This window comes from Drosophila bipectinata, chromosome 2R (genome assembly GCF_030179905.1).
Source record: "Drosophila bipectinata strain 14024-0381.07 chromosome 2R, DbipHiC1v2, whole genome shotgun sequence".
Classification (NCBI taxonomy): domain Eukaryota; kingdom Metazoa; phylum Arthropoda; class Insecta; order Diptera; family Drosophilidae; genus Drosophila; species Drosophila bipectinata.
Window position 1 is genome coordinate 5,296,779 of NC_091737.1, and position 15,403 is coordinate 5,312,181.

The 15,403-nt window shown below is 41.9% G+C and overlaps 1 protein-coding gene and 1 long non-coding RNA gene across 11 annotated transcripts in view; one reads left to right on the top strand and one right to left on the bottom strand.

Annotated features, from left to right (window-relative positions):
- Nipped-A (Transcription-associated protein Nipped-A) overlaps positions 1-15,403 on the top strand; it is a 172,588-nt gene that overhangs the window by 132,708 nt on the left and 24,477 nt on the right. For all 10 annotated transcript variants that reach the window (XM_070278853.1, XM_070278849.1, XM_043210464.2 and 7 more), the window contains 2 exons: positions 412-948; positions 13,186-13,314. In XM_070278853.1, the coding sequence (XP_070134954.1) occupies positions 412-948; positions 13,186-13,314 (666 nt within the window). The remainder of the gene's footprint in view (positions 1-411; positions 949-13,185; positions 13,315-15,403) is intronic.
- The window catches only part of LOC138926112 (uncharacterized), a 101,632-nt gene that overhangs the window by 7,819 nt on the left and 78,410 nt on the right, over positions 1-15,403 (bottom strand). The window lies entirely within an intron of this gene.

The window sequence follows — 15,403 nt, forward strand, 5'->3', positions numbered from 1 at the left end:
AACTTTGCACACACTCTATCCCTTGCACGCAGTATATAAGTCGGAACGACCGGGATCGGCCAACTACATACTATAGCTGCCATATAACTGATTAATCGGAAATGGTATAACTTCGGTGTTTTTAGAGTTAGAGAGTTCAAATTTACATGAGCGCTATTTTTGGCAAAATAATACGACATGCCAAGTTTTGTAAGGATCGGCCGACTATATCCTATAGCTGCCAGCTTCAGCTTCTGTTTACAAAATTTACTGTTATACACTTAAAGAAATTTTTTTAATAAATAAATGGTATAAATAAAAATTAATATACAAATAAATATATAACATAAACATATGAATAATATAATAAGAAGAAATAATATAATATAATATAATATAACTACTAAAATTGTATTCGTTACACGTTTTTAGAAAATTCGCCAACAAGTAAAATGTTATCTTCAAATGCCATCGACATCTGGAAGAAACGAAATAAATGAAGCCCTGGAGGTTATAGAATCCACCAACTTAAAGTATTTCACTGGTGAAATGAATTCAGAATTTTATGCATTAAAAGGACTGTTATTGTCGCAAATCGGACGCGCTGAAGAAGCTGGAAAGTCTTTTAGTGCAGCAGTGCAGCTTCATGATGGTCTTACCAAAGCCTGGGCTATGTGGGGAGATTATATGGAACAAATGTTTCTTAAAGAAAAACAAATACCATTAGCGACAAATGCTTTAATATGTTATTTGCATGCATGTCGTAATCAAAATGAGAGCAAAACACGAAAATACATTGCAAAAGTTTTATGGTTCTTGTCATATGATACCCAAACTAACATTCTAATAAGCACTTTGGAAAAATATGTGTCTGGAATTCAACCATCTTACTGGTTACCGTGGATTCCTCAATTATTGTGTTGCTTGGAACAATTTGATGGCGATGTAATATTAAACCTGTTGAGTCAAGTAAGTAACAAAAAAAAAAAAGGAATTATTACGTCCATCAGATAGTACATTCATTTTAATCCAAGAATCTAAGAATTTTTTACGTCTTTAAAACTAGATAATCATAACATACTACATAAATGGAATTAGATGGAGTATTTTGTACTTTTCAGAAACCAAAAAACACAGAATTGTTGGCAAATAGCTTTTGCTCTATTGGGAGAGCGGGAGAATTATTTGTGAATGTTCTGATGATTAGTTATAAGTTATTTAGGCTTAGCGGGAATGCTGGACGTGGAGTTTTCCTAGTCATTGCGAAGTCAATTTATTATAGCGCATTATGGCGTTGTATAGATCCTGCCCTTTGTGTTCATATGTGATTTGTTGTATAGATCGCAGACTTGAAAAATGAATTGTGATTTACGTCAGTAAGATAAGTTTTGAAGAGGAGCTTCATATCGATGGCATTGTCAATTACAAACTTCTAGTTAATTTGTTACTAGCTTTTTAACTTTTGGAGGACATAACTAAATATGAATATAGACATATAAGGCGGACGCCATCTTTTAAGATTTTCAAGCCCCCGCTTATATTCATGACGATTTGTTTATCCAAATTTTCGCCCGAGAACATTTTCGTCCAAGAACATCAGCCCAGTACCGTAAATAAAAAAGTTTAAAACCAGTGGGAATGAAACTTCCGCATATGAGAACCACTGACCAACCTTTCACCTCTGTCAGAATACAAGGGGGCTACGTAGAAAAGTCCCTAACAATATTATAATAGTTCTCTCTTTGCATATTATAGCCTTTACGTAAAGTTGGTTTAAGCCGGATCTTTTGTTCCGAAGTTTTTCCAAGTAAGTACACCACTTTTAGACGTGATCGACCTCTGCGAAGAGAGGGTAGCGTCCTCATTTCGATAGACTCCCAACTTACTTCTAAAAAGGGTAAAATCAAAAGAGGGTTGTGATTTAGAAATTATTTGCATTAAAATCATTTTGTCCGCTAAATCTTTATACATTACATGTTCATATATACCGCCTTCGTCTGAACCGCCCACATACTAGCATCATTTGTACGCTATTTAATCCGTTTTCAATCTTATGACCGGTCGTGACCAGCTTGTAGCTCATAGTGACTTTAATATCCCAGAATTTAAGTGGTCTAATGTCGATAACTCCCGATCTTAATTATTTATTTCGCCAACGGATAAATCCTTACATGGTTACTGTTTGGTCATTGAGCGTTTTCAATGCCGTAAATAAAAAATCAGAATTTAATTAGGTTCAACGTTATAACTTTATTCAGGCCGCATATGAAATTAGGATTTATGAGGATTTATGGAGAATATGGGAAATCCAATTTAGGATGCGAGCGCAGTAAGGAGATGAACAAGAGTGGCGCCAACCTTTCAGAATAGGCTGAGTGGATGCTCGCTAACTTTAAACGCCGAATTAGCAAAGCCGAGCGGCCGAAAGAGAGTCGGCTTGCGACCAACAAAACATCAATTACTAATTAATTATTATGTTTAAATTAGTTGCTTGCGGCTTGACCCGACATTCTCCCCCCAGTTGGGGCTTCTACTCCAACTTCATCCTTAAGGGGCAAAAGGCACAGCTTAGTCAATGCTCGCTTGGTAATTCCAGATGAGGTTTTTATCACCGCCACTCGAAAGATACCATCCCGATCAGGGATTAGCTCCATTATTCTCGCAAGCGGCCATTTCATCGGAGGTAAATTCTCGTCCTTTACTAGCACCACATCATTGGGGCCAAGGCAGGACCGGAGGCGCGCCATTTGGCGCGCTGCTGGAGAAGGCTTAGGTACTCCTCCTTCCATCGGGACCAGAAAGACTGCTGCAGGAAAGACACGCGCTGCCAGCTGTCCAACCGGTTGAAGTTCAGCTTTGAAGCTGACTGACGGACCACCAGTTAAAAAATGAGCCGGGGTCAGAACATCAAGGTCTGCAGGATTTTCTGAAAGGGACAATAAGGGTCGTGAATTTATAACAGCCCCAATATGGCACAGCAGCGTTCGCAGCTCCTCGAATCCAAGAACTGCAGATCCGACAGCTCGGTAAAAATGGTGCTTGGCGGTTTTAACAGCCGCTTCCCACAGACCACCGAAATGCGGAGATCGAGGAGAATTAAAATGCCAATCGATGGACTCCATAGAGCAGAACTCCAGCAGTGCCCGTTGATGCTTTTCGCTTAGAAATAATCGGCGCAACTCCTTTAGCTCGTTTTTGGCTCCAACAAAGTTGGTTGCGTTGTCAGACCAAATATGTTGAGGCCTTCGGCGGGTGCATATAAAACGCTTCAAAGCCTGCAAAAAAGACCTTGTGGACAGATTCCTTACAAGTTCCAGGTGGACGGCTTTGGTAGCAAAACAAATGAAAATGCTAACTCTTTGCTCCGGGAGATCAGCCATAATGTGCTCCAACAGCCGAGGTTTCGTCCGGAAGCATCGGATGCATTTGTGTAATGCCTTCGTCACGGTTTTTCTCCCCCCAATTGGCCAATATTGGGACCGAATAATTGCCAACAGTGCGCGAGGTCCGGTATGTAAATTTCGCTCATGGAAGTCAACAATTATAGCCTGCATAACTGGATGGCTTCTTGGAAGTATAATTGGATGCTGACTATCAAAATCCAACGACGAATTTTTTAGCCGACCGTCTACGCGCAACAGTCCAAATTTGTCCAAGAAGGGAGAGGATGAGGCAAGGGCACTGGATACCGCTATGTCTTTTCCATTTTGAAGAGCCTTTATGTCCTCCCAAAAATGCACACGCTGAACTAGTCGCACTAACAGCTGTGTTCCAGATTTTATATCGCTTGCCGTAACACTGCTGTGGTGAATTCGTTGAGAGAACTTGTATACGTAAGCAAATACTCTCTGCAGTGCTGGAAACGAATTAGCGTACTTAGAAACCGCTGTTATATCCACGTACGGAGACTGAATGAGCAGGACCCTTGCACGTAACTCCAGGGTTGATCTCTCAGATGGGACCGCGGTTGGCCACGCCTCTTGGGATCCAATGAGAAACGGAGGACCGTGAGACCACAGCTTATTCCCAACCAATTCATTGGGAAGAGCACCATACGACAGGATATCTGCTGGGTTCAAAGAAGTGGGAACATACCGCCACTCCATATCTCTAGTTAGCTTTTGAATGGTCGAAACTCGATTGGCGACGAAAAAATTGAACCGAGAGGGTTCTTCTCGAATCCAAGACAGAGCCACAGCAGAATCGCACCAGCAAAAATACTTTCCAACGTAGACCTTCAACTGCTCTACTTCCGACATAAGTCGAGCCAACAACTCGGCTCCCGATAACTCCAGCTTCGGCACCGTAACAGTCTTTAACGGCGCAACTCGGGACTTCGAACAGAGTAAATAGCTTGCAGATCCTGCGCCCTTGGACACGACATAAACGCATGCCCCATACGCCTCAATGCTGGCGTCACAGAATCTATGGACGTCCACCTCGGATTTCGATGTTAGCACCCATCTAGGGAATTCGGCTCGCTGCGTACTAACAAAGCTGCTACAAATACCAGTCGCAGTGAAGAGCTTGAGGAAGACTTTCATCATAGGACAACTACTCAGGGCACAGCTTCTGGAGAAAGATCTTTGCCTTTGAAATTACAGGACCAACAAGGCCTAAGAGGTCATGAAGCCGAGCGACTGAAGAAAGCACAATGCGCCTAGTGGGCTTTGAGATTGACTGGATCCCTTCAAAAGAAAATAGCAAGCGGTCAGTTGCAGGATCCCAAGCAAGACCCAGTGTCTTTGTGAAGTTGCTGCCATCATCAAACCTTAGGAAAGACTCCCGAGCTTCTTCAGGCACCTTATCCAGCACGTCAGCAACATTGGAGCACCACTTCCTTAACCGAAAATGGCCTTGGCAAGGATCACGGATGTTTGGTGCATTATGCTAATAGCTTCATCTATAGAGTCGCCTCCGGAAAGCAGATCATCCACATAAAAGTCGCGACGCAGAATTTCGGCCCCCTTTGGAAACATTAATTGCTCATCATCTGCCAACTGATGCATTGTCCGAACTGCTAAAAATGAGGCATGCTTCGTTCCATAGGTGACCGTGTCCAGCTTAAAAACCTGTAACTCATCCTGGGTGGAATCCCGCCAAAGAATACACTGAAGATAGCTGTGCTCCGGGAGATCAGCCATAATGTGCTCCAACAGCCGAGGTTTAGTCCGGAAGCATCGGATGCATTTGTGTAATGCCTTCGTCACGGTTTTTCTCCCCCCAATTGGCCAATATTGGGACCGAATAATTGCCAACAGTGCGCGAGGTCCGGTATGTAAATTTCGCTCATGGAAGTCAACAATTATAGCCTGCGTAACTGGATGGCTTCTTGGTCTTCTTGGACCGTCTACGCGCAACAGTCCAAATTTGTCCAAGAAGGGAGAGGATGAGGCAAGGGCACTGGATACCGCTATGTCTTTTCCATTTTGAAGAGCCTTTATGTCCTCCCAAAAATGCACACGCTGAACTAGTCGCACTAACAGCTGTGTTCCAGATTTTATATCGCTTGCCGTAACACCGCTGTGGTGAATTCGTTGAGAGAACTTGTATACGTAAGCAAAAACTCTCTGCAGTGCTGGAAACTAATTAGCGTACTTAGAAACCGCTGTTATATCCACGTACGGAGACTGAATGAGCAGGACCCTTGCACGTAACTCCAGGGTTGATCTCTCAGATGGGACCTTGGGTGGCCACGCCTCTTGGGATCCAATGAGAAACGGATGACCGTGAGACCACAGCTTATTCCCCACCAATTCATTGGGAAGAGCACCACGCAACAGGATATCTGCTGGGTTCAAAGAAGTGGGAACATACCGCCACTCCATATCTCTAGTTAGCTTTTGAATGGTCGAAACTCGATTGGCGACGAAAACATTCAACCGAGATGGTTCTTCTCGAATCCAAGACAGAGCCACAGCAGAATCGCACCAGCAAAAATACTTTCCAACGTAGACCTTCAACTGCTCTACTTCCGACATAAGTCGAGCCAACAACTCGGCTCCCGATAACTCCAGCTTCGGCACCGTAACAGTCTTTAACGGCGCAACTCGGGACTTCGAACAGAGTAAATAGCTTGCAGATCCTGCGCCCTTGGACACGACATAAACGCATGCCCCATACGCCTCAATGCTGGCGTCACAGAATCTATGGACCTCCACCTCGGATTTCGATGTTAGCACCCATCTAGGGAATTCGGCGCGCTGCGTACTAACAAAGCTGCTACAAATACCAGTCGCAGTGAAGAGCTTGAGGAAGACTTTCATCATAGGACAACTACTCAGGGCACAGCTTCTGGAGAAAGATCTTTGCCTTTGAAATTACAGGACCAACAAGGTCATAAAGCCGAGCGACTGAAGAAAGCACAATGCGCCTAGTGGGCTTTGAGATTGACTGAATACCTTCAAAAGAAAATAGTAAGCGGTCAGTTGCAGGATCCCAAGCAAGACCCAGTGTCTTTGTGAAGTTGCTACCATCATCAAACTTTAGGAAAGACTCCCGATCTTCTTCAGGCACCTTATCCAGAACGTCAGCAACATTGGAGCACCACTTCCTTAACCGAAAATGGCCTTTGGCAAGAATCGCGGATGTTTGGTGCATTATGCTAATAGCTTCATCTATAGAGTCGCCTCCGGAAAGCAGATCATCCACATAAAAGTCGCGACGCAGAATTTCGGCCCCCTTTGGAAACATTATTTGCTCATCATCTGCCAACTGATGCATTGTCCGAACTGCTAAAAATGAGGCAGGCTTCGTTCCGTAGGTGACCGTGTCCAGCTTAAAAACCTGTAACTCATCCTGGGTGGAATCCCGCCAAAGAATACACTGAAGATAGCTGTCCTCAGGAAAAACCCTGACGCAACGATACATTTTACAAATATCTCCAGTAAGGGCCACCCGATGGCATCGGAACCTTAACAGAATATGCAGTAACTTTGGCTGAATAACTGGGCCAGACATCAACACGTCATTCAATGAATACCCAGAAGTTGTGACAGCAGATCCATCAAAGACAACCCTGAGCTTGGTTGTTGAACTGTCCTCCTTTAAAACACAATGGTGTGGAAGAAAGTATTGGCCAGTGACGCTCGCATCAGAAGGGACTGGAGACATGTGACCCAACTCCAGATACTCCTTTATGAAGGCAGCATATTGCTCCTTTAATTGAGGACGGCGACAGAGCTTCCTTTCGAGGGAAAGAAATCGTCGAACGGCTTGGGGGTACGACTCTCCCAGCAGCTTAGAGCCACATTTTAACGGAAGCCGCACAGCGTAAGCGCCGGAATCCAGCCGAGCAACATGTTGCACGAAATGCGCATCGCAATCTAGCTCTTCCTTCGTCCGCTTCACAATAGGCTCGGAGCAGTCTTCGATTTCCCAAAACCGGCGGAGCAGAGAATCGAGCTGATCATCCAGCATTATTGCGCTCTCCGGAACATCCTTGTGGGCAGTGGAAACGAGTGATCTTCTCTGGACATGTGAACAGCCTCCACACACGACCCATCCAAGTCGAGTTTTCTGCAGCAATGGCAGGCCGGCTGAGAGCTTAATTTGCCCAACACACAACAGCTCATAAAACAGACTGGCTCCGATAAGAAGGTCGATGCGCTGTGGGCGGAAAACAGGTAGGTCGCACAGGTAGAGCACAGGTAGAGGGAAGCGAATTAGTAACAATAAAGGATGATCTACTATTATTTGCACTTCGACGCCTTCCCACATGAGCGCCCGGGGCGTATGCAGCCATGGCCACGTCCATAGCCTCCAGCGTCCTACACCGCTGTTCCAAAAATTCGGCCATCGACTCCCAAGTAGGGATGGCGTCTGAACCTGAGGAGTTTTGACTCCTCCCACTTGGCCTGGGTAGCTGGGTCCAACCTTTGAAGCAGAACTTGGACGATGATGCAGCTGGCGATCTGAACTGAAGTACCCAAATTCTGTAAGGCTCGCATATGGGCATTGAATTTGTCCGAAAGACCTCGAAGAGCTGCTATTGAGCCACTTTCCAATAGACTGAGGCCCAGAATCTGGTTCACGTGTGCCTGAAATATTAAGCGACGGTTATTAAATCGTTTCTCCAATAAATTCAGCGCAACATCATAGTTCTCGTCGGAGACTTCCAAGGAACGAACTGCTTCGAAAGCGGACTCCCGAAGGCAAGATCGCAACCTTTGCAACTTTTCCACCTTACTAATACGAGGATTGCTGCCGACGATGGTAGAGAAGATCGAGTAAAATTCAGCCTATTCCGAGTATCCACCGCTGAACGTAGGGAGCGGCAAAGGAGGCAGCACTTGAAAACTTTGACCTAACCCTGGGTCAGCCTGCCTGGTGGACACTCCGTTGGCAAGGTTGGAGTGGGCAGCAATTTGAGATGAGCAAAGGGTCGTCTCGTGCTCAATTTCCGCCTGCATCGTCGCTACGAGCTCCGAAACAGTCCATCGAAGGTCACTGCTGATCTGCAAAATGTCCAAATCCTCAATCTCCCCGTGGATGGCCTTGAAGTCGCTGAACATGGTGGCTATCTGACCATGTCGCACGTGTAGCATGGCATCATCCACCTTGGAAATAGGCTGAATAGCTCCTTGGATCCTCTGTAAGTCCTGGAGAATATCCAGGGCCTTGCAATTTAAAATAGCACTCCGGGTTGGAGTGGGTGCCCCTGTGACGGCGCCGCTGGAGTTCATGATTTATTATATTGAGTTCCGAACGACCCGAAATAAATTTTATTTGCTCGCGGCGAACACGACGTGGGACAGGTCAGGTGTGCGCTCAGAACCGTAGCGGAATTGTGGAATGTATATATATATGAAGCTATGTGCGAGCGAATGCACTTGCGTTGTGGATCGTATGTTTGTATGAAGAGTATGTGCGAGCGAATGCTCTTGCGTTGTGGATCGTATGTTTGTATGAAGTCTATGCGCGGGCGAATGCACTTGCGTTGTGGATCGTAAATATGTATGTGTGCTTGTGAACTAACGATTATTTTTATGCCTGTATGTATGTATAATATAATAATATATTATAATTTGTTTATTATTGTAAACAACTTATTAGCCACGTATGATAACACAGCCACACAAAAAAAAAAAAGTGTCCGGGTTGGGAGATCAGAGTACCCTATCCCCATGTATTTTGGACCGCTGAACACGAATCTGAAGTCCGTTTTGGTCCTGCACGTGTACGTTTCTTCCTAACCTCAAAAAAAGTTTTACATTTTTGGAGGTATGCGACTTTTTTTTTAATTTATTGGATTTTTATGAAACTGGGTACCCAGGGGTTTTTGGGGTTGCTGATTACGAATTTGAAGTCAGATTTTCAAAATTCAATATGGCGGACGAATTTTCAAAAAATTCGTGGATTTTCATTGTTGAAAATTCGTCCGCCATATTGAATCCGCCATATTGAATTTGGGAAATCTGACTTTAGATTCGTAATCAGCGACCCCAAAAACCCCTAAGTACCCAATTTCATGAAAATCCAAAAATTGTTCATAAATTCGTCCGCCATATTGGATCCGCCATATTGAATTTTAAAAACTGACTTCAAATTCGTAATCAGCGACCGCAAAAACCCCTGGGTACCCAGTTTCATGAAAATCCAATAAGTTAAAAATAAAGTCGCATACCTCCAAAAATGTAAAACTTTTTTTGAGGTTAGGAAGAAACGTACACGTGCAGGACCAAAACGGACTTCAGATTCGTGTTCAGCGGTCCAAAATACATAGGGATAAGGTACTCTGATCTCCCAACCCGGACACTTTTTTTTTTTTGTGTGGCTGTGTAATTTTTCACATCACACTGTTTACAAAATTGTTTTGTTTTGTTTTAGTAATTTGTTTATGTGTATATAAATATATTAACGATCACGTCGGGGTTCACCAATGTTTGGTCATTGAGCGTTTTCAATGCCGTAAATAAAAAATCAGAATTTAATTAGGTTCAACGTTATAACTTTATTCAGGCCGCATATGAAATTAGGATTTATGAGGATTTATGGAGAATATGGGAAATCCAATTTAGGATGCGAGCGCAGTAAGGAGATGAACAAGAGTGGCGCCAACCTTTCAGAATAGGCTGAGTGGATGCTCGCTAACTATAAACGCCGAAGTAGCAAAGCCGAGCGGCCGAAAGAGAGTCGGCTTGCGACCAGCAAAACATCAGTTACTAATTAATTGTTGTGTATAAATTAGTTGCTTGCTACTTGACCCGACAGTTACATAATATTAACTTACAAACTAAAAAATAATACTACAATATTAATAAAAACTTGGTTAGGTTAGAAAACTAGGTTAATTAGGTTAGAATAAATAGTTTAGAAATTCGAAAGTTCGTCTGATGCTACCATTTTTTCCACAGTTTTCAACCCCAGAGGATCCATATCATCCCACGTTTGAGGTTTCAATCGAAACCATTTCTGGTATCGATCAGAACTTTCAATGCGTGGCAAATAAGATTCGCTGTTTCTGTAAAGTTGATTTTCACAAACATAAAAGCATTATCGATACATTTGATTGGTCTGTACTGTACGGACTGTAAATGTTAATGTGCTTACGCAAGAGTTATACGTATTGAGACCACAGGTTTTAGAAGGGGTGAACAGGGGAAGGTGGGGTAAACAGGGTTGCAAATTCTACTGCATCGCTGCCGGCACACTGACAGTGTAAGCACTCAAATTTGTTTAGCTCTCGTTTTTGCTCCCATTTTGTCTCAAACTTAAAAAAAATGTTTCGGGTTGGAACAACCCGAAATTGGGTTGGAACAAGTTTTCTCCATAGGAAATATAGATAAGGAAGCGTAGTTTTTCATTTGTTAAAGAAATGTTGCAAAGCTTTCTTTAAAAAAAAAAAACTATTTGAGTGCCCATTCAAACTATTCAGTTAATGAAAAATACTAATGCAAAGTTGAAATAACCGACATACCGGTATTTGTCGATAGATGTTGTTACTAATCTAAAAAAAGCCAAATCGATAATCGTATGACAAGCAGGAAACTGTATATATTACGAAATTCCTTCGTAGACGACAGGCTTCAAAGCAGCAAATCTGAAGCCGGAATGACACGCTTAGCAGTAAAGGTGCGAAAAATACGAACGAGAACGAGTCTTTACGATGAGAGGATGGATTTCGAATTCCATAAAGGTGAGGCAAGCTTTAATGGGAAACTTCGACGAGCCCGAGTGCCCAGTAGACCCAGACTAGATTCCATGAACCAACAAACTACATGTTAACCGGGCGCTGATGAAAAGAACTATTTTGAGTTTGGTCATGCCTATATTTGATCCGCTCGGTTTACTTGGATTTTACATTACACAGGCGAAACTAATTCTGCAGGCAGTTTGGCCATTCAGCTTCAACACATCGGGGGACTTCGCATTTCCTTAAATATAGTTTAACACATTGAACATAAGATATTAAATTGTGTCGCCTGGTCGCCTAAAGCAGTCGCCTAATTACGTATGGAGTCACACGTATGGAGTATGGAGCTTTGGGAGAAGCTAGCTACAGTGTTATATTTTTTATTTATTAATGCGGTAATGAAAATAAACACTCGTACGCTGAGAGCGAGTTGAAGCGATAAAGCAGGTTGCAAACTGCACTCTCGTTTTGTTCTCGCTAAAACGTTGGAACTCCCAACTCGCTCTCACTCTGACATCTTTCGAGCTATTGCATATGAAAAAGGTTTCTGTGGTGTAGGTTTCGCTCGTTCTCACTCAATGTTATCGCGGATCTTCTAATAGACTATTTTAATCGGCAATTCCAACTCCAACTGAACGAGGTGGAAGTCAACGATATGGTAAACAACGAGCTACGTTTACAAACACAGTAATCGACTTCTTTGGACCCATCCCAAGCGATTGGGAGTACTCTTTACGTGCTTGACAGTCCGAGCCGTACACCTAGAGTAGAGCCACTCTCTATCCACAGATGCATTTATGCTAGTGCAAGAGACGTTTGTTACCAGGAGCAACTGGCGACAGGAGCAACCCATGACGATTATCATGGGTAACCATGATTGGGTACTCGAAAACATTGGTACTCTACTTGGTAAGGGTTTTTGAATTGTAGGTCAGATCGCAGACAGATTCCGAAGTTTGATACACAGGCAAACTAGGCGAACAAGAAGCTCTGGAAGAACGGAATAATTTACGAGCTTCGACTAGCGAAGGACGGGCAGACGCGCAGCGCTTTATTGCGAACCCACTGGACTACTCACACGGCGGCCTATAGGAAAGCAGGCAAAATTGGATGTCCAAAATAACAAAGATTTGCAAACACCTCAGCGAGCGGAAGTAAATAAGCATTAAAAACTGAAAGTCTATGAAAATCAAATTTTTCAAAAAAACGTACGGACTTTCAATTAGGCAGAGCTTTTGGCAAAACGGGTCAATACCGAGGGCATGTTTGGCAGTCATTAGGTTGACTGCTAGACTTGTGTTAGGTACTCGCTTTGGTAAGGCATATATTAAATTAAAAGAATATTAAAGTTAGACTTTTAAATAAACATAAAAAAACAGGTTTTACAATTCGTACAGTACTTTGATTCTTCGTTACTAAAGATTTTTAGTCGCTCGGTCTAACTTCACCGTAAATAACGCGGAATGTTTTAAGAGCTTAGTGTATTTTTTATCTCCGTTGCGATCAGGCGATTGCCGATCTTTTCGCACAGTTTTTTCAAACTACGTATTAGCCTTCTACCATTCCGGCTCAGCCTTATACTTATAATATCCAGACAGCCAAACATAATTTATGCCTATCTTTTTCTAAAATGGTTTTGTTATCGCCCCTTGTATTTTGATTATTTAACCAATGTTTCATTAAATTTCCGTCTCTCCACTTCTGGTGCTGACGTCCTGACCCATCCTCGACCTTCTTTTCTTAAATTTAAAAGCATACATTTTTTAAATAGTTTCTGACCAAAATTATTCTTCATAGTTATTTTTCTTTCAATCTCTCCGTGATTCGAGAGAAGCTAGAAAGGCTGTAGGCTCTTAACGCAAAAACGCTCTATATCTTATTGACTATGTAAAAAAACATATTTTCTACAAACCGAAAAATCTATATTGATTATCCTTGTGACTTACAATAGTAATGGCAAATTAAAAACTTTATTCGTTTGGAATGACATTCCAATGAAGAACATATATTTAAGCTTTAACTTGGCGTTCGAAAATTAAAAATCTATTTGATTATTTTTATTTTTAATGCAGATTGGACGTCTTTATCCCCAAGCAGTTTATTTTCCAATACGGACCTTATATTTAACTTTAAAAATCGAACAGCGTGAGAAGCATAAATCCGCTGAGCAGGCTGTTTTTGCTGGAAAAATGACCAATTCGGTGAGTACGTCAATAAAATAAATACTTCCAAATTTTGTATACTCCACCAAATCCATATTCTAAATATGTCGATTTAGTTTTAAAAATATAGTTTTTTGAATATGTCGAAAAAATATTAAATATGTTGAAAATGTCCAAAAAGCCATACTGGCCTTAAAATCGAAAATATTAAGCTTGTTGGTGAAAATGCACGAAAATTGGACTGTACATGATTGGCAAAACGTCATTTTTTCTAACGAAACCAAAATAATCTATTTGGCTTACAATACGGGTACATGGTATAACGCCCAGTGTCATAGCGCCCACGGGCACTATGACACAATTTTTTGTGCCTTCTACCCTCAATGAAGGAGCAACTTTCTCATGCCCCAAACATAATCTTTCAGGACGACTCAGGTCCTTGCTATCGTGCAAGAAAAAGGGATGTATTTTTTTTATTCTTTAAAGAGTTGTTTAAAGAAAAATTAAGGGGACCTTCACCTGGATTTGGCCGAAAATGAAGCAAAATTTGAGAATGGATTGCGGGAAAATGAAAAGACATACGAAGTTGAGCTTTTGAACTTTGATTCGTTGTTTATTTACGATAAAAAAAAGTATTCAATATTTAGGAAATTCAAAATGGCGCCTTCAAAATGGCGGATCTCGTCGACCTCGTTTTTTCCGCTTTGTCAAGTGTCGGGCCTCTGGTAGTGAAGTGAAATTAGAAATGTATATAAATTATTAAAATTTATGAAATTTCCTATGGCTTATACCTAACGACAATCAATTTTGGTGAAAATAAACCAATTTTATGGGCGTTTGAAAAAAAATTGGCATTTTTTCCCTTTTTTTTATTTTGATCTTTTTTAACAATTATAAATAAACCATTTTTCATGTCAATTTTAGGTATAAGCCATACAAAAAAGTATATACTTTCAAACGCTTCTTGAATGAAGGAAATAAATCAATAGAACGAGCCCTGTGCTTGACATGAGTTTAGAAAACATGGTTTCGAGAAAAACGCGTTTAAAGTTTTAAGAAACTTTGCCTTTAGATAGCTTTCTTGTTATCATGGGTATATTTGAAACGCTCTAGCTCAAGAAATACGCGTCGTATCGAAATATCCTTTGGTACATATATTCTAGACATATAGAACTTTCATTTAATTAAAAAAAAAAAAAATCGATTTTTTCAAAAAAATTCAGGTGAAGGTCCCTTTAAAGTATTAAATTTCTAGTATTTTTTTTTTTAATTTAGGTAATAAATTATTTGCAGAAAAATCGAATATCAACATTAGACTGGCCAGGCAGTAGTCCTGATTTCTATCCGATTCAAAATCGGTGGCCTATTTTAAAAATTAAAATACATAAAAAGATCCATACCATACATACAGCAATGGATGGTAGGCTGGGATGAGGACATTGTCTTGTTACAAGACTTCATTAAACAGACGAGTTTAAATTCCATTTTAATAATTAAGAATATAAAAATATATATAAGGTTAAAAAAACACTATACCCTAAAGCACTAAGGTCCCAAAAAGGGGACCTTTCCCCTCCTATCTACTGATGTGCCCAAGAGTATGCTATCCTTCCTGCGGCGGCTCGCGGTCCCATCCAGATTTACGGATGAAGGCTACGAGTCTGCGTGGAGCGAGGTCTGTTAGATCCGTGAGTGCTGCTGCGCCCCAGCGCAGAGCATTGACATAGGAGGTGTGCGACTGTCTCTTCCTCTTCTACATCCCCACAGCTCCTGCAGTAGTCATAATGTGGCACCGCTAGTCTAGCCGCGTGAGCTCCAATTAACCAGTGTCCCGTAATGGCCTTGACTGCCAGACTACAGTCCTGCCTATTAAGGGCGATAAGCATCATTGATCTCTTCCTAGAGCGGATAGGCCATATCATGCGTAAATTCCTGCAGATTTCTCCATTTTCTCAGTGCTGCGTGATCAAAGTGATCCCTGCATTTTAGCATACACGTAGCTAAGAGGATGCCTACTGGTTCCTTCTCCGGGAGGAGAGGATTGGTACTACCTGCCCTTGCTAGTTCGTCAGCGGCGCAATTTCCCTCGTGGTCCCTATGTCCGGGCACCCATATGAGGTGGATGTCA